The sequence below is a fragment of the Thermobia domestica genome, chromosome 7 (assembly GCF_964235325.1).
Source record: "Thermobia domestica chromosome 7, izTheDome1.hap1.1, whole genome shotgun sequence".
Classification (NCBI taxonomy): domain Eukaryota; kingdom Metazoa; phylum Arthropoda; class Insecta; order Zygentoma; family Lepismatidae; genus Thermobia; species Thermobia domestica.
Genome location: NC_137460.1, coordinates 17,459,454 through 17,480,517, shown reverse-complemented (window position 1 = coordinate 17,480,517; position 21,064 = coordinate 17,459,454). Strand labels below are relative to the sequence as shown.

The following is a 21,064-nucleotide window of genomic DNA, read 5'->3' as shown; positions in this document are numbered from 1 at the left end:
AACTCAATACAGTGAAACAACAACATAAAATAAATCAAAACGCTATCGTATTCGCTGCAACTCAGTTCACAAATAACACTGGATGACTATCCTAATGGGGGAGCATTTGCTCCCCTAATTATGCCTATGTTCTCTGCTATAAAGCGGGAGCCTCTATATTAATTAATCTAACTAGGGTTATATTTTAGTATATATTGTAGCCATAATTCCATTCTATCACGTTTCTAACTTTAAAGGAGTGATGCACATACATTTGTTGATACAAATTTTCCCTATTCTAACACAAGAAACATAAGTACTCAATGATCTTAACCAGTGGTCGAAGTGAGACGGTATGCGGTGGTATGCCATACCGCGTCTGGTTTTTCAGTGATGAAAGCATACCGCCTCTGATTTTTCAAGCTAAAAATTTGCGTATAGTAGGCTCGCAAACAAAAGCTGCTAAATTTAATCCCAACTATGTACCACTAGTTGTTTGGTTCATAGTGGGAATGACATGCGATTTTATATAAGTATATGAACACGACATGGACCATAGATGTATGCATTTCTTGTTCTCTATTTTGTCAGTAACAGGAATGTTACACATTTCTCGAAATATGAGCCTATTATGCGGAAAGCAGTGTTAAATCTTCCCAAAACAGAGCACCAGTACCGTTTGCAATGCAAACCAACATGACACTCATACACGTTTTATACCATGTCTTTATAGAAATATGGATAGCGATACATCGGTATCAGAAAAGAGAAAATACGAAAAGTAGGAGGGAGGCCATATCTGCCATACTCGTCTTAATCAATGGATGAGTGTTTAAAAGCGATTAAAGAGAAAGAATGACACAGTGACAAGCTTCAGGCTTTTACAAAATACCTCGTAGCTCTATAGTATTAAAGATGAAGAGAAAATCGTTTAGCGGCTCCTGGACCTTCATGTGTTTTTTTCTCCAGAAGAGGAAGAAGCTCTTTTACAGCATGTTATTGCTATTTGCAACTTTGGATTCCCAATTATAACTCCCAATTACGACTTTAGGTGCGTTGTCAACGCGTATTTAGATTGAAGCGGTAAAGTTAAAACAAGATTTAAGAAGAGCTTTCCCAGGAAACGCTGGACAGAGGAATTTGTCGAGCATCATAGAGCAGAATTAGCTGTTCGTTTCAGGAACAATATGAAGCTAGCTCAAGCCACAGTTAGCCACGATGTTATCAACAATTTCGTCGATAATTTAGAAAAAGAAATCAAACACATTTTTCCAACACACACATGGAATTTCGAAGAAACAAATTTGGTAGATAACCCTGGAAAGACAAGTTTACTTCAAGTCTATTTTACTACCTTACTCAGTTTTTTATACAAAAATGTTAATTATTTATTGCACATAATACTCAAATAACTTGCAAATACTAGAATATATAGCAATTTTTCCGCCAATAAGTTTTTGTAATGCCTTGTGATCCGAAATTTGAGTGTCGACTATATTTGTGCAACTTAGAACATAACGGAACGCAGACAAGGTTGGACGACGACAAGCCTGGACACTTAATTTTGGTCGCTTCCGATAAGGTTGGACAACAAGCTTGGACAACGACAAGCTTGGACACTTCTCAATTTGTCTTCTTGCGCTAGACTCGAGCGAATTCCTGAGGTGTCCAAGCTTGTCGTGGCTCACCCGACAAGACTGGACACATCTAATTTTGGGTCGCTGACGACAAGGTTGGCCAACGACAAGCCTGGACACTTGATAAATAAATGGATATATAGTTGTGTTCGTCATATCCTTCAATATTGGACAACTAACCATCATTTGTGGTCACTTGGTGGGTGAATACGAAAGGTCTCGAAGAACCTTGGTATTAATCCACTAACAACCAGATGTTCGTTTTCTAAGTTAAATGATCTGACAAATACTACTGTTTATTCTCTTGTACGGGTGTACAAGGGCAGTTAGTGTTATCAATGTACAAGGGCAACTGTTCTCTCTGATTATACTGCAGTGTTATTTTTATATCACCGTGATATAGATTGCGAGCCATGCAACTCTATATTGAAGGGCATGTATGTATGAACTGGAAACACCTTAACTGGTAGAGTTTGTTGCAACAGACATTTCAAATTGGGTCGTTGACGACAAGCCTGGACACATTCTTGGGGTGTCCAAACTTGTCGCGGTCGATCCCGACAAGCCTTGACACATCTCATTTTGGGTCGTTGACGACAAGGTTGGAAGACGACAAGCCTGGACACATTCCTGGGGTGTCCAAGCTTGTCGTGGTCGATCTCGACAAGCCTGGACACATCTCATTTTGGGTCACTGACGACAAGGTTGGCCAACGACAAGCCTGGACACATTAATGAAGGTGTCCAGGCTTGACGGGATCGACCCTGAATGCTTTTGACATATCTCATTTTGGGTCGCTGGCAACAAGGTTGGCCAACGACAAGCCTGGACACAAAAAATGTCCAGGCTTGTCATCGTCCAATCTTGGCGCGGTCCCATTTCAAGAGCACGCATAAATGTATATTTACTTACAATATGTTCTACGCAAGTAAATACGTGGAAATATGGTATAGTAAGTCCACATACTTTTACACCGGTAAAAAGTTTAAATTTATATGTAAGTGAATTTTCTGAACTTGATTCTACTACTGATATTATAAACATATTACGCGGTACTGAGAGAGAAATCATTAATCGAAGGTTAATGTGAGACTAGTTAGTAGTTATACTAAATCTTTACTAAGAAATGTGCACTTTTTGGTATTCAGAGTCTACTTTTTGCACAACTAAAGTGGTGATTTGGGAATGATTAACTTATAGAACCCCAATGGATCGGTGAGTAAAATAAATGTAGCAACTACGGAAAAGTAGATGAGCGAATACATAGTCTGTAAAAAGGAAAATACATGAATTACGAAATACAAAATTTTGTGTCGCACGCTAAATCGTGGGTAAAAGACTAGAATCTGCTCTACATTAATTAGTCACATGTGATTAACTTCGTCCAATACTACGTCCTAATCAGAGACTCTGAACACAATTTTAATAACATTCCTTTTGTTAACCCAGTAGTAAGATGTTAATTAGACGTCAAAACGACTCTGCATAAGGCTCATTACATTTTAGAATGTTATAAACAAATTAGTTTATGTAACTGCAAGAAGACACATATCTCAGCATTTTATCAACATTTTCGCATACATTTTTATGTTCACAATATTTGCAAGATACTGACTTATCTTTATAACTTTGCATGTAACTTGCCACATGACCTTAAGACCTTTCTTCGTACTTATTTCCCGAAATGTCATGCGTTAATTCACATAAAAGAGAAGTCCGAGTACCTCTTGAGAAATTCGAGTCAGAGACAGGAGACAGACCGACGACTATTATTAATGGAAGTTCGGGGTATATTGATGCTACTACACCTCTATTTCTACAGAAATTCTACATTACTTTACAAACTGGTTCCTTTTAATTATTTGTAAATTAGTTGTTTGCTACATTTTAGTGCAAATTGAAATGGAACTTTAAAGTCATATTATTAGTTATATAAAATACAGTCAAGAAATTCTAACTTGTTTAACCTCCAAATTATATAATACCTTGAAGTAAATCATAATGAATAAAAATAAAGTAATTAGTCATATGGTTCTTATAATATGGAAGATAAAGTAAAGAATGGAAATAAATTCATTCCTGCGAATTCATATGCCAGGGGGAAAAAACTGGAATATTCCCATTTTTTATTTTTCTTCCCACAGAGAATATTACTACTGCCCATCACTGTTCACGGCGTGGCGTGGTAGCTGGTAACACCTCTCTTCGCATACTTGTCTACTTTATACTTTAAATCTTTTGTTAAGTAATCCGCTTTTATAATTTATTATACGCCCAATACACGTGATAACTGCCCAATGGTCTTTGTTAAGTGTGACATTAAAATTGTGAAGAAGAACTTATTGTTTTTAAACTGCATTTATTCTGTATTTCATTGAAATCTGATCGTATGTTTGACTGCAAGTGTAAAGTTGCTGTGAACGATCTTGTCAATCATTTCATTAACACTGGCAGCTTAAAAGACAAGGGAAGTATAAGAACAGTGTCAAATTCTTATTGAATTTGAAGTCATAATGGCTGGTGAGGCATCTGTCAAGTTGGAATTGATGTGCAAAGAAGAAATTGATTATGACTTACCTCAGGAGGATCCACTCGAAGGGAAAGGGTGGACATACGAACTGATGACTGACAACAAAGAATTAATATTATCTACAACGGAAGGAGAGCAAACAATGAAGAAGGATGCAGTTATGTATTCTTTGGATGAGAAACTAAACGTTGATACGGTGAAATCAGAATTTGCCATAGAACATCCTGCATTTGAAAGTGATACAGAAACGCTAAGAAAACTAGTGGTTCAAGCGACTTGCACATCGTACTTTAAAGAATCCCAACAATTACCAACAAAAGGTTTAAATTCAGTTTCGCCAGAAAGGTAATATTCTATTTTTCATAAAGTAATTAATAATATTAATAATAATATTATTAATATTATGGATACTCAGATTAATAATAGGGGTACATGTATTCGGAAAGTTTGTAGGTTAAAAGCATCACCTCATAGACTTATTTAGGTATTGGCTATAGGCCTACCTCGAACGTAAAATACTAACCTGCCATTTGGAAATGACATGGCACACATAGACTAACTGTATACAAAATTATAATAATGAGATCGATACCATCGTTACAAATCTTACGTAGTTTGTATCTTGATAAAATAATGATTCTTCATTATTAAGTACGCATTTCTCACTAAATTCTTTATTCTTGTATATATTTATAATATAGATGCTCCACGATAATGTTTTATTTATGTAGAGACTTAGGTAAAATAACAGATCGTGAGAATGAAATTTATCCTAAAATTTTAGAAATTTAAATGTGGAATGGTTATACTGGAACAAAAACTATGGACGTTTATTATTTTATTCAGGATTTAGCTCGAATAAATCTAGCCTCACCTTTCCGGTGGGCTTCGAAAGACATTAACAAAATCAAGATAAAAGAGTATTCTAACCGACAATGGATGTTCATTAATTGTAGATGAGCATACGTAAATTCATTTCATACCGGTACTCATTTATTTCAAGAAAGTCGACTTTTTATATGTTCAGCAATCATTTCTAGGATATGGACATCTATTTCTCCATACAGGATCACTTTAGGATCCTGTTGCACGTAGGCGATACAAGAATTATTGTACAAACAACACTAATCAATATGTGCTAGATGGTCAGTAAAACAAAAAGATTGCTATGTAAATTAGAGCAAGGGGAAGGTGGTTGGTACGGCAGGAAGCGAAGGGATACGCCGGTTAGGATCAATTTGGTCAACTCAAATAAGTATACACGAAAACGAGAATAGCGCAAAACACTGTATATAGCATAAGCCTACATATCATACTTGTTGAATATGTATTTGTACGTTCCTAAAGATATTATGGGTAACATCCTGAAATGCTTTCATTGCTTGCATAATTGTGATCCAAAGTAACAATACATTAGGAACGTAAATTTCTTGCCTATGTGGATTTCTTAACTCCAAAATATTTTTTCCGTGTCATGATTTAGGACATTGAATTTTGTTATTCATGTCGCTTCTTGTGCGTGGTATCTACTTTGTGAACGAATGTATGTATAACATACATAATACGGTATTATTTATAATGTTATTACTACAATTTAGTTTTCTAAGTTTTATAGTAAACCTCCACCAGTTAATGTTTTCATATTGGTTGGTAGTGAATACACATTCACACTGTAGAGTTTGTATACTTCAAAGTGCTTTTATGCAACACATCAGAGTTTTGAATAAACTGTAGGCTATGTTTCATTATTTGGTTTACCATAACTGGGGAAAAGGAAGTGTTAATTAAATGTTAAAATTTACTCTCTCTCTCTCTCTCTCTCTCTCTCTATCTGTCATCACGTTAGAAGGATGAAGCTCGGTTTGTATACTATGAGGCGTGTCTTTTAAGTAAGGTCCGTTTCAACATAATTACACAACGAAAGATTATTTCAAAAACGGAAATGTATTTTCAGAAAGTACATATTTTATTCTATTTTTCAACATAGTTGGCAAATTTGTTCAAACACGTATCATACATCTCAACCAATTTCAAAATACCCTCTTCATAGAAACTTGCCGCCTGCTCCGATAACCAATAGTTTACTGCCGTTTGGACATTGTCATCATCAATGTAACGATTCCCACTGAGGTGTTGTTTGAGGTGGAAGAAGAGGTGGTAATCGCTCGGCGCAAGATCACGACTGTAGGGTGGGTGATCTAAATCTTCCAGCAACAACTGTCCAACAAATCGCGGGTCTGACCTGCAGTGTGAGGTCTTGCATTGTCATGGAGAAAGACAATGCCCTTTGTCAGCACGTCGCGTCTTTTGTTTTGAATCGTTCTGCGTAGCTTTCACAGGGTTTGGGAGTATGCTTATGCATTCATACTGGTTCCTCGTTGCATGAAGTCGACCAACAAAACACTATGCCTATCCCAAAACACTGACGCCATGATTTTGCGCTGGGACAGAGTCTGTTTGTCCTTCACCTTTACAGGCGAGTGTGTGTGTCCATTCCATGCTCTGTTGCTTTATAACCGAGTCAAATTCGAGGTCTCTGTTCGGGCGAACATTTATTTGTAACCATTTCGATTCGAGGTCTCTATTTGGGTGAACATTTATTTGTAACCTCTGCGTGTAATCTGGTCGCTGTTCGCGGTTCGTGGTCCTACCAATAAGTATCTTCCTGATACTTGAACTTACCTGAACAGGACGATGAAGGACCTCTTCAAGAAGAGATTACAAACTGTTTCCAAATCGCTCGTCGGTCTCAATAATGAGATGAGCATTAGGCACCGAGAGGTTCGGGTGTCTCGTCTCGAAAAAATCACGGACGATCAGATGGTCATCCAGACCATAACGCACACAAACATCACTCATACAAACAACGAAAAAACACTGGATTGAATAACACTATATTTATTTATTAGAAAACTATTATAAAAAAAATAATGAAGAGGAATGAACACAACACTGAACACTGAATATGTATAATAATTTTCGTCACTGAAATCACACTTTGCCCTTTTAGGACAATATAGCCCTTTATATGTATATGAGAATATAATTCAGATTTCACCTGGCTTCTTCCCTCACACCATTGACACACTTGGGGGATTAGCACTGGGGAAAAGTTGTCTGGATTGTCCCACGATGAATCCAGTTGTTATGCCGAGCAATCCTAAAGCGTAAAGGTGATTCTTTAGCAAATTAAACAAGAAATTCTCCAAAGTAGAAGCTGATGTTGGAGGGCGCGTATATAACATTTTAAACGCACAAGGTCTGCGGACCGGGGATTTTACTATTTGGGGGCTAGCCGTAAGAAAACGTCCTTCCTCGGCTAATAGCTTGTGCTCCTTATCAAAAAGTCAGACTTAATTTCCGACGCAACGTGCGTGGTGGCTGCTTCTAAACCTGGAGTCGAACTCCCTGAGCACCAAAGTTCAAGGTACGGGTTGCAATGTTCAACTAAAAAGTGTTGGCAGTTCATTCCGAAAATCACTCAGTTAATTCACCTATACAGACAGAAAACATACAGACAGAATACGGAAAATAATTTATGTCAATTTTAGTTAACTGTCTACAATGCACTAGACACGGCGTTAACCCTGGCGTGAGAAAGTACAGATAACGAGCTGGAAAACAACGCAGTTTGTGCCACTTTGGTCACTGGAACATCTGGTCGGCCCGTATTTCTCTAATCTACTGCAATATTTCCATAAGCGATTAAAGAAAACACTTAATTCAGTTACCAATAACTATAGAATATATTCTGTGCATATATAAGTCAGGGAGAAACACTGAAATGGTTCGTCACTAGCTGAAATGTTCTCACTAAAAGCAATGTTTTAAATATATATATGACAAAACGATGAAATACTTCTTTGTCCAATTTTGTGGGAAAGAAGCAATTTCCACCGAAGAAAGAACTTATATGCGTCGCAGAATAAAGTACAAATCGAAAATAATAATCACTGTCTTTACGAAATATACAGAGTGTCCACAAAAATACTTCTATAACCTGATGGCGGTTATAACTTCGATTCGGGCGTGATATGCGAAACCCATGTTTCGTCTCCAGTTACGATCTGACTGAAGAAGCCGTCACCTACTTCGTGATAACGAGTCAAGAACTTCATCGCACACTCAAAACTTTGGTTTTTGTGGTCCTCTGTTAGGAGATTCGGGACCCAGCGGGAGCACAGTTTCCTAAACTTTAGGTGTTCAGAAACAATTCTGTAAAGCACTGATCTCGAAACGTCAGGAAATTCGTTTCAGAGAACTGTTATTTTGGCCACCAAATCGTCTGTAATCGTAGAAGGGCGACCGGAGCGCTCCTCTTCATCGACATTCTCACGGCCATTTTTGAATTTTCTTACCCACTTACGTATTTTGCTTGCACTCATAACCCTATCACCGTACACTTCGCAAATTTGTCGATGAATTTCTGCAGCAGACAGGTTTCTTGCTGACAAAATCCGTATCACTGAGCGAACCTCACACGCTGCGGGCGACTTGATAGTCTTAGACATTGTGAAAGCACACAACACAACCGTCCAGGTCAGCTACGGAGCTGAAACTAAGCACAGTTGTTTCTGAGGGATGTCGGTACATAATGTACACGCTCGTTGTGTTATGCGCAAGAACTACTAGTGTCTACAACAAAACAGATTTTATTTAAAAAAAAAAACACTCCTCGTAATTAACAACAGAAAGTTAACATGCACTTATGACCAATAATATGGAAAAGGGAAGTATAAATGTGAAAAAGCGTACAATTTTACGAAAAGTAGAGATGAGGAATTAATCAAATAGGGCCGCTATCAGTATCGAATCCATAGTTTAAAGGCGCAGTAATTCTTGTTCATTGGTATTGATTTTGCTCAATTTTTATAATAAGAATTATTTTTATAATTTTGATTAGAAATGGCAATTGTGTTGGCAATGGACATGGAAATTGCAAGAACGCTGCTCTTCTTATTTATTCTCATCAGTTCCTTATTTCAAAATATTTTGTGTAAACATTCTTTTTTCCTCAAGCTTGTGCTATTTCGATTGATAGATGGAAAAATACAAGCTTGTACAGTATTATAATAGGAATTTTTATCTAAACTTACATATATATGTAAGCCAGTTTTTCTACATAGCATACAAGAAATATAACTTCAAAATACATTATTAGTAATAACGTATTGTGTAATCCAGGACAATACACAATTACTCCACTGATGTATAAAATTATTTATAACAATTTTTAGGCATCAGTGCTCCCTAGTGTCGAAACACGTCTCTAATAAATACAGAAGTAGGAAATAATTTGTGACTCATATCTAGGTCCGTTCTTTCTTTAAGATCCTGCAAAATTTAAACTCATTTTACTTGTCTTACAAAATGGCGTGATTTCAAATTGTAATTCCTATGCGTAAAAGACGAACGCTCGCCATTAATATATCCAGATTCAAAACATGTTACAGATATAACGATTTGGATTTTTTTCGAGCTCATACCTATGATATTGTTATTTTTCTTAGTTTGTAGAAAACTATAGCTAAATGTTTCACCTCAGAGTGCGTAGATGAGATATCAAAATTTTCAATAGGTAAAAAATAGAAGAAATGGATAATCTTAGTTTCTGTTATCTGCGATCATATTTGTATCCCTTATATTGTATCAGATAACAACAAATAATGTGTTTCCATCAGTTAATACGGATATGATAATTTCAAATTATATCCTTTGCGTTGAGAAGCGGAAAAACTATTATCAACCACAAGTTCGATAATATTTCAAGAATGAGAAATTTTCATAACATGTTTCGGATTTGTACTTTTTAATTACAACCACTCTACAACCAATAATGCAGAATGAATAATTTATTGCTTTTAATTTTTAGTAGACAAGTGTAACAAATTAAGAGTTTGTGCTTTCTAGAATTTAGAAATTTGTAAGAATATCTTTAGCCTGAAAATACAAAGAAAGTTGTATTTCGTTCTATTTGAATCGCTCTCCGATTCGAAATTTGTTTGCGTTGTCCTGAGCCTATCGTAGAAGTATGTTTTTTATATCGTGCTACTCCTAGTAGAAGAGAGAAGTAAATCGTGACTTTTTTCTTTTTCGGAATGAAGGAGGAAGTGTAAATGTCCGTACTGACAAACAATAAAAGAAATATTGATTGCAGCATTAAACTTGTTTCAAACTTTTTGATCAGAACGGGTCCTACTCTAATTCTAACTGCAGACGGTATAATTTTGAGATCATTCATTCATTTCAGGCATATGGAATGACTTAAGATCTTATTTGAGAATATAAAGGAATGTAAGAGTATCCCAGGTACAAAAAATAATAAAATCCCAATCATTCTATTTGAGACATGTTTCGAATTTTAACAGCTAATGGCAGCTATTTTGCTTTTTTCTCCCGAGGATGTAATCTGAGATCAGGTCTTTGTTACTAAGTGAGTGAAAAAAAATTGTTACTTTGCTTTTAGATTTCAGGCAGACTCGAGAATGGCCCTAGATACAAGTCCAGCAGAACTGTTTATTTTTCATTTAAAAATTGCTTTAGAATAAAAGATAAGAAAAGATTTATCAAACTGACACACACTCATAGTCAACGTCTTGCGAATAAAATAAAAAAAAAAAATAAACATACTGCTGAACAAGACTGCACTTATTTAATATAAAAACACATTTACGCTTGACGTTTCGATCTTCTAGCCAATATCCTCAGTAGTGTACGTCTGATGACGATCTTGGCTAGAAAATCGAAACGTCACGTGTAAATGTGTTTTTATATTAAACAAGTGCAGTCTTGTTCAGCAGTGTGTTTATTTATTTATTTATTTTTTTATCAGTACAAAATAAGTACATAAGGTAATTTTTTTTTACAAAATAGATTCTTAATACCTTAAAAAGAGTTCCCGACGTTTTTTTTCTCTCCCACTTTGGATTATCTTTAAAAGGAGATTGTCATTATGACTACAAATCGATTTCAAACCAAGGTTAGTCTCAAATTTTATTAAGGGCAGCAGCATTTTCTCAGAAAATATCCTCCTAGTACACTTGAAAAGGGTATTTTATTAACGGCTTCTCATTAGAACTCCTTTAGGCCGACATCATCATTATTATTTAGATTGATTTCAGAGCGATGTTAAGTCAGTTTTCATTGCGGTGTACTGTTATACTCACAAAATGCCAGGAAAGCGTTATTTATTTGTTTATTTACTTCTATGTTATATGCTCTCTTCGGTCGAGATTAAGAATATAATCATAAATAAAAAATTAATACGTACATCCCACGTTTCGAGAAAAGTTCCATAGTAGCATGGAGAAATATACCTTCTAAGCGGCATTTCATTCCTTAATGCAGGTTTAATTACAAAAGCACAACGATGGCTTTGAATCCAAGGTTTTATGAGAGAAAAGATGTAAACTGCTTTAAGAAAATCTAATCCCACTGCACATCAATACCCAAGGGGTGCCTAAGTGGCACACTGGTCAATTTTAATGCCATTATTCTTAATAGATAACTTGTCCCGTGTACTCTGCTCTAGAATTCTTTTATCCCTTGAAATACGCCCCCCGATTGCGTTTCCCAAGCATTTTTTTTACTTTACCTCAGAAAGAATAGCGTTATATTTTATACTAACGTAAAGGCCAAGGAGTGCCTCTGGAGCTCCTGTTAAAGTATCCGCTTTTGTAATTGTTTGATACTGTTCATGTTTATTACCATTGACAAATGATTTCATAGAATAGTAGTGACTAGTTTTTCATGTTAATGACGGAAAATGGTCGCGGTTAGTTCAGGTAGCTTGTATATGCAGCAGGATGCCTTAGAGGCACCTCTTGGGCCTTTTAATGTTAAAATTAGCATGGGCTTTCTCGGGTTAAGTATAAATTACTTTTGTAGTTTTTATGTTGTAATGGTTTATAAATGTCCAGTGTTTATGATAATATTAGGCATATAGTATTATAGAATTTTTATTCCGTCAAGTTTGTGTTTAAAGAAGATATGTATAAGACCCTTAAAACTTAGTAGAGATATGTAGTGAAGAGTGCCAATAGTCTTCTGCTTTGAGTATTGTTTTGTAGTAACGCGGGAATGAAACATGTAATATTAATGTGAATTCCGGAGGAAGAAGTAGTGATTCCTCGAAGTTTTTCCCATGTAGTAGAATGCTCTATATAAGTAAAGAAGCACGTTCGAAAACTATAAAGGAGTTATTTAAAAAACAAATGATAAACATGGTTTGCTTCCCATCAGTTTATTTTTATGTCCTATACTAATACCTTTTTTGAGGTTGCATGTGTTAAAACACATATACAAGTCTATAAGTTAATTTGAAATTACATGGATTTACAGGGTAATTTCACAACATCCGCCTGAAAACGTAGGTTTCTTAAAATTTCTGGTATGCGAGCAATATTGTGATTACTTAACTGCATCAGAGAATATATAATGAAGTTCTATACATTACATATTAATTTTATATCATGTGTTAAATTTATATATAAGGAAATCTACGGAAATTTCCCGTTTTCATGTCGTAAGACGTTGATCACTTTCTCACTGGTATTGAGTAGAGATTTTATGAAAACTTTCACCTCCCTACCATAATCCACTCGTCATATACATTGCTTTTCACCTAAGATTTAAATCTTTTCTCTTACTCGTAGGATCTTCATTCTAATGAGAGGAACGATAAAAGAAAGGAAGAAGTTTTCTAGGTAAGGGGGGATACATGTCTGGTTAACTGCAGTGTATAATCTAATTTCAATCGATTTTGTCATTTCCGTAGCTAATGCCAAATTAGCTAGATGTCGAGTTTGTTTACTGAGACATAATATCGTCGACTGAAAAGCAGAGGAACATAACTTCAAAAATGAGGTTTTCATTTTTCATGTTTGGACACAATTTTGAAATCCCCACTTGCTCTAAACGGAACGTCTCGCCATGTGTTCATGTCGAGATTGTCTGTTGTAATGTAGCTCAGTTACCATCGTATTAAATTCACATCTTTCTAGGAAAATAATATTTTTGCTTTCTGACTTTTAAACCTACGAAAATGGAGTTATATTCCTGTGGTTCTTATGCGACGATATGCAGATTGTTCATCTTCTCCGTTTTGAATATTGTATTTCCCAAAACACTGATGGGAAAGAGAGTTCCGACATAATATAATTTTTCACGTAAAAATTTAATCCTCTTCCCGTCCTTATGATAACCATTTGTATGAACGTTACATGATAAAATGCCACTTAAATATAGACACCCAAATATATTAATTATTTTATTTCACGCACTTTAGCTCCTTGTCTTATGTAATGTGATGCATAACACTGTAGTGTGATGCATAACACATTTCTTGCTATTCACCGTGTATCATTTATCTTTAAACGCCATTTTAACTTTTAATATAATAAACAATAATGACTGAAGTGTTTCACAATGCCTATAACAACGTGGGCATTGTTTGAAAAAAAAGTAATAGCAGGTTTCCAAACCGAGTACAGAATTTTGATTTCTCCGAATAGAATTACACCAGGTTATTAGAAATTTCAATTCAATGTCTTGAGCAGAAACGTACAATAGCATTAGTAATAATCTAAGGGTGACGAAGGTGCTAATGCTTGCCCACATTACATTAACGTGGACTTATGGAATCATAACGTCACGTATTCATATAAACAGATAAAAGTTACAAGAAATTAAATACTCGCCGCCTCTCAAAATATTTATTTAATAAGACGTCTTAAGTGTGTATCAGATGTAACCGCGTAGCTTCTTATCAGTAGACGCAAAGATTGCATTACGTATTAAAGTTTACTATATGAAAGTATCAGACTATATTAGAAACACACGAAGAGATTGCTTTACTGATTCAAATGACATATTTTGTGCAATATTATAATTTTTTTATACCTTTCCTTTGTTTCTTTGTCATCATAACATTTTCTTGTAGCTGTAATTGCAACAAGTTCTTGCGATTGTATAATTTTGTGACAAAAATTAATAATATATAAATATTTGAGTGATAATAAATATCTATTTTCACAGATAAGAATAAAATATTTATTCCATAGCACAACAAGCAGAACATATACATACGTTCGGCTTGTACTTAACTCTGATATCGTATATATAAATAATTGTACACCATTTAAAGCAAATTACACACTTTTGTTTCGAGAATACAGAGATCTGGAAAACGTTGATAGTTCTCGGTTCCATATTTCCCGTAAGAGAACAAAAATAATCGTAATTTTATCTTGAAATATAATGAATGATTTATTTTTTGTTTTTTTAAATTAACAACTCAATTCACGTTTCCTTGTTTATTGAACGTGTTGCAGGCGCTACAATGAATATGACCTTCGCAGAGAAGACAATACGTTTATTATATTAAAAGAAGCAATTTCTCCTTCAGATAAGAAATCTGATCTTACGAAGCAGTTCGGCAAAGGAATTATTCCTTCACGTTTGTCAAGTAATATGGTAACACATAAAAGTCAACAGCGATATACGTACCGAAAAAGTGAAAAACACAATACTCAAATTTTAACTTCTTCAAGTCATAGGTCCATACATACAGCTGAGAAATCACACCGTTACGAACAGTGTGGTGAGGGATACAGCGTACGTTCAAGTTTGGCTACAGACGTGTTAATGCACAAAGGAGAAAGGCCTCACACATGCCTAGAGTGTGGAAAGGGATTTAGATCCCGTTCAAATTTGACTACACACATGTTAATCCATTCAGGAGAAAAAGCTCACACATGCAAAGAGTGTGGAAAGGGATTTAGTCGACGTTCAAATTTGGCTACACACATCTTAATCCACACAGGAGAGAAACCTTTTACGTGCCACAAGTGTGGAAAGGGATTTAGTTGCCGTTCAAATTTGGCTAAACACACGTTAATCCATACGGGAGAAAAACCTCACACATGCAGAGAGTGTGAAAAGGGATTTAGTTCCCGTTCCGATTTGGCTAAACACATGTTAATCCATACAGGAGAAAAACCTTATACATGCAGAGAGTGTGGAAAGCGATTTAGTCAACGTTCGAACTTGTCGAGTCACATGTTAATTCACGGAGGAGAAAGATCTCACACATGCCTAGAGTGTGGAAAGGGATTTATTCACCGTTCCACTTTGGCTAAACACACGTTAATCCATACAGGAGATAAACCTCACACATGCAAAGAGTGTGGAAAGGGATTTAGTCGACGTTCGAGTCTGGCTAGACACATGTTAACCCACACAGGACAACGCCACAAATGTCAGTAGTTTGGAAGATGGTTTACGGTACCTTTAGCTTTGGCAGATCACAAGTTAATCCACAGAGCACAAAAACCTCACACTACAATGAATTTGGCTTTCGCGGAATTTCTACAGCTTGCTTATTTTTGTAGAACTCAATAAAACTCCAATAATGCAATTGAGGATTATTCCATTGATGTAATGTAGAGGATGAAATAACTATTTGAAGTAAAGGGCAACCGAAATCACCTGAAATTTAATTGTAAACTTTTAAACAAAATGAGGTTGTGTTGAGTTAAAGGCTCATTGGTTCGATTGCTGTTAAACTTTGGGGAATTCATTTTAATGAACGAGACTGCAAATAGCAAACCAACTTAAATAGAAATCATTTAAACTTATTATAACTGAATTGTTCGTACCACACATTTTTTTACAAACTTGAAGTATCTGTCTTTCAAAAATTTTAACAAGTTAATTTTAATCTGTTCTTTAACGTTTTTGTAATTGAATTATTCAAAAGTTAACATTAAAAAATTTAAATAGATTTCAAACCTTTTATTGCATTCTTTCATCTGAAGTATTAATGTTTTGAACAAATGCAAGTTCTTATAAAATATGTGTTCTTTTATTTGTACTTTCTGTGTTTTTGGGAAGATTGCAGTACTAAACTAATTGATTTTATTGTTTTTTATAAGTCTCTCGGAGAACTATTGATATTAAGCGATTTTGTTGACGTATGATATTGCTGAAGAGTTGATAAAGCGAAAGATAGTGGATATACCAAAAGTGTGATATACGAAACAAAGACTGGGTCAATCGAAAAGTGTCAATAGGAGACCAGACTTTCAGATATTATCAGCTGCACAAGGAAACACTACTTATAGAAATAATTAGTAGTCCTAAAGATGTAATTCTGTACATAGGTTTCCATTAGTCCAATTCCCACTATATAGAGTTCTTTTGATTGTAATACATGTAACTAATGTGTCTTAAAACTAAACATAAACTCTCTCGTCACTGCTTCTTCCTACGATTTGATCGCTTGCACCTTATTATTCAATGGCCTGCATGAGGACAAATTGTACACTGGAAATATAAGTTGAAATATGAACTTGTCTTAACGTTTATGTAATTCGTTACTTACTATGACTTATCAAACTTCCAAAAATATGGTACTAACTTAGCACGAAAGTGTATCTTATGAACATTATTGATCGCTGTTGGGCCGATTATCTAATTTCCTAGTGTTCACCCAACAGAGAAAAATTTTATTATTTCTTATTATGTGTTCGTTTTCTTTATGAATACCATGCATTCCCTGTTTATTTATTTATTTATTTATTACCCTAAGAAGTGTCAGATCATAGTTTTTTCATTAAACCTTTTATGACTCATTAAACAACAAATAAACCTGAAAGAATTAGGGACGAGCTCTCCTTTAGAAAAGATCTTGTTTGGATAATATAAGCCCCGCGATGTTCTACGTTCCCGTACACGACTTCACAGTGGTACTCGCGGATTCGAGTCAAAGCAGAAACTCATGTGATTCAGATCTCACTCGAGACTGTAGATTCGCATCTCACATAACGTTGGTGCTAAAAGTGATGTAAAATTAGAATCTAATCAAACAAAAACCTTGAATCATGGTGATTAAAGATTCTAAAATGGTTGAGGATCGAGTTATTTACCATATCATAAAATATTTAGTATTTGCGTAAATTGTCAGATCTCGACTTCAGATAATTTGGATCTTCTTCGAACAATTTGCTCATATTGATTTATAGGCTGATCCTGGCATTATGTAATAAACAGTAAAAAAAAATATATAGGCGAGCCTTAAAATTGAAAATATTAAGGCTGATAACCAGAATCATGATACTCATTACGATTTTTCTCATATTCCAAAAAAGAAAATAATATTTACCGTGATTTTTACGGACAATAGGCCTAATTAGAAAACAAGAATATCTGTTAATATTTTATTACACTTCTAACTATAGTAACGTGATACCTTGGTTTGCCATTTGCCATTTTGCCATCATTCTTTTCGGTTTTCTTTAGTTTCTTGTTATTAATATACTAGTGAAACTAATAGAAGGTAGCAGTACACTCTCACGAATTACTACAGGCTACCAGCTGGCAGATGTATAACTGGGTTATGAGTTGCCAACAATGTTGTAGTCGACATTTTTTCAGGACTTAAGTTCAAAACCTTTCTATGTCAGTCAGATTCTCAATTGCCGCTTGATGCTCGGAGAAAACGAGGAAAATTTTATTACCGAAGTTGCCACGCTAACAGTTTGGCTTAGCTGAAGCTAAGTATATATATATATATATATATATATATATATATATATTGAAAATGTTCAATGTGCACCTCCTTACTGATGTTGTGTATTCGCACTTAAATTTGTAGAGGCAACTTCAGATTTTGACGCTCTTTATGTGGTGAAAGAAAATTATTACGAAAATCTTATTTACTGAAACCTTATGCAGAGTCGAAGGTGAACTTCTGGTAAGAAAGTCTTTTTGACTTATTGTATAATACTTCTAATAAGAACAAAATTTTAATAGGAGTTTTTGAACAATGCTTACCACGAAGAATATGCTACTCCTTCTGGAGTTGTAATGAGAAATGTTATAAAATTCTGTACGGTTATGTATTTATAAAATATGATGAAAATTACACGACTAGTTTCTACGAATATTGTCTGAAAATACCCCTATTTATAGTTAATCCCTATTCTGGTGTGGTGACAAATTCCACATGATAGCGCTATTAATGAAATATTTCTGAACAAGTTATTAGTAGCCGGCGTACAGTCAAAAAAAAAAACATACGACTCGGCGCACATTGAAGTATCTGACCCTAAAACCCGGAAAAAATCGAGAAAATAAAATTTGAAAATACATGAAATAAAATTTCTTGTTCTTCGATAACTTTTGGGTCTTTTAAACAGAAATTCCATTATTAAAATATGAAAAGAACGTAAATAATAATTATTGAAATCATTTAATTTTTCTCGCCTTGCGAAGTTAAATTATTGTGGCCACGCGTACAGTGTTTGAGGTATTAATTTTAATAATTATATTAAGGTCATTATCATCAAAAGCTGTTTTGCTTTAAAGGGCATTGATAGATGTTTTAATCTTATGATATGTGAACATTTTAGCTCTATGTCTTTGTGGATAAATATATAATAAAAGGTCAAGAGCTTTTTGCAAGAAAAAGATATGTGTTTTAGCTTATGTTGTGATTTTAGTTGATCAATGATTCCTTTTGCATTTGAAAGTTCAAGAAAAAATCTTTGCCTGAAATTGCGTAAAGAAAATTAATACATACATATACAGGATATCTCGCCTATCATTGCAAACTGAAATATTTACAAAATGACAAAAAGTGTGACAAATCTAGTTACGTAAGAATGTACTAATTTCAGGGGCCTATAAAATTCTGTAAACAATAAGTTCCCACAGAGGTCCCATCATTGGGCCCCAGGGGCAAACTTGAAAATTTCAAATGAAAACACTCTATTTCTACCGCAGATTCTAATTCTGACATCAAAACTAAGCAACTATTACTTGAGGCACATTTTCGTTGTTCTAATAGATACCACTGTAATCGCAAAAAAAAAAAAAAAGAATAGCACCGTACGTACGTCTCCTAACTTTGCGACCTCAAATATATCCGAAATCACAAAAAATGTGACAAATATAGTTACGTAAGAATATACCCATGTCAGAGGCCTATAAAATTCTGTAAATAGCAAGTGCCCCCAGGGGTCCCATAATAGGGCCCCAACGTTTAACTTGAAAATTTCAAATAGAAACCCCCTATATTTAATGCAGATTCTGATTATGCGATCAAAACTAAGTACTTTTTCGTTATTCCAATAGATGGCGCTATAATCGCAAATAAATGAATATTATCGTATGTACTTCTCCTAACTTTGCGACCTAAAATATTTCCGAAAAGACAAAAGATGTGACAAATCAAGTTACTTAAGAATGTACCGATGTCAGGGGCCTATAAAATTCTGTTAACTACAAGTTCTCCCAGGGGTCTATTATAGGGCACCGGCAGAAAACTTGAAAGTCTTAAATGGAAACATCGTACTGTTATTGCAAATTCTGATTCTGTGATCGAAAGTAAACAACTTTTACTTGAAACACTTTTTCGTTATTCTACTAGATGGAGCTGTATTAACAAAAAAAATGGATATCACGTTACCCAGTTTAGGCTGACGATAAACTAAATCATGCTTAATTGGGATCGTAACAAGTCTTATGCGAGAGTAATAAGGAATTGGGGATGCACTGATAAACTAACATTTGGGCGAATTAAATGAACAGATTCAAATTTACACCTTTTAATATACGAATTTATTAACTTTCTATCGAGGAATTAGTCTATTGGCCTAGGATGAAAGTCATATTATACTCAGAGATCTACTGTTGAATGCATCGTAAGTCACTTTGAGGAAACGGAAACAATAAATGATTGTAACAGTCCTGGTCGACCGAAATAGGTGACAAACAGCTTGATGTTGTAGTCATTTGTTGAACATACTCAACTTAGCATTCATAAAGGTGCTTAACAACATGACGTTAGTCACATTTGTGCGGAAATAATGAAGAAAATGAAGTTCCACCAATACAAAGTTTATCTGGTACACCAGCTGAATGAATATGTCTTTGATCGGCGTGTAGAATTTTGTGAAGATGTGATGAAAAAAAATCAATGATGATCCCGCTTTTCCCACCAGCAATGTGTTCTCTGATGAAGTCACGTTCCACCTAACCGGTTACTTCAACAGAAGTCATTGCAGGTTTTGGTTTGACAGCAATCTTATTGGTCCTTTCAAACACGTTCTATATTCTGAGAAGTTGAATATCTAGCCGGTAGTGTTAATGTACAATAATAAGTTACTTTTTTATTAACAACAATTTGACTTCTGAACTGTGTGAGGAGATGGTTCGAAATCAAGTAGTTCCAGCAATAAGAGACACTATAGAGTACAATTCCGTCCACAGATGGTTTCAGCAAGATGTGCAGGACCGCACAACCGTGTAAATATGCAACAACTACTTAACATGGAATTTCCTATATAACGGATTGGCACAGGAGGTGAAATTGGGTTGCCCGCTGGTTCTCTGTTCCCCTGATTTATCGCCACTAAACTACTTTTTCTGGGTTTATCTAAAAATCAGAGTATATCAAACAATGCCAACCACTTTGGATAATCTTTGTCAAAGGGTTATTGATGATTTTGCTCTTCTTGAACTGGACGTTATCAGGAATGCAGTATTTGTGTTTTACCACCGAATTGCTCACTGTCATACCAAGAAAGGTGCGCATTTTGATTACATGCTTTGAAACATCACTTACACTTTGTTCATCTGCCAATTTTAGACAACCAAGTAGTTAGGGGCAAGGATACTCATGATAATAAAGTTCTTCAGAAAAAAAGAAGAACGGGAAGACACTACGTAGCTAGTAAAGGTGGTGTGTAGTAACCCATTCCGTAACTAGGGTAACAGTACATCTAGATATCAGGAAACGAAAAAAGCACAATATTTTTTTATTCTCTACTTCCATGTGAAACGGAATTTTCAACGAAGTTGGGCTTATGTTAAATCCAAATGTATCAGTCACCCATCCCTAACAATGAAACTGAAC

The 21,064-nt window shown here is 34.9% G+C and overlaps 1 protein-coding gene across 2 annotated transcripts; it reads left to right on the top strand.

Annotated features, from left to right (window-relative positions):
• Nucleotides 1-3,775: 3,775 nt before the first annotated feature.
• Nucleotides 3,776-16,780, top strand: LOC145689880 (uncharacterized). 2 transcript variants are annotated; one of them, XM_081764177.1, is made up of 3 exons: nt 3,776-4,491; nt 12,801-12,851; nt 14,478-16,780. In XM_081764177.1, the coding sequence occupies exons 1-3, from the start codon at nt 4,130-4,132 to the stop codon at nt 15,409-15,411; spliced, it is 1,347 nt and encodes a 448-aa protein (XP_081620303.1). In that variant the 5' UTR covers nt 3,776-4,129; the 3' UTR covers nt 15,412-16,780. The 2 variants fall into 2 exon arrangements, with proteins under 2 accessions (XP_081620303.1, XP_081620304.1); XM_081764178.1 differs by lacking the exon at nt 12,801-12,851 and having other exon boundaries at nt 3,777-4,491; nt 14,478-16,778.
• The last annotated feature ends 4,284 nt before the right edge of the window (nt 16,781-21,064 follow it).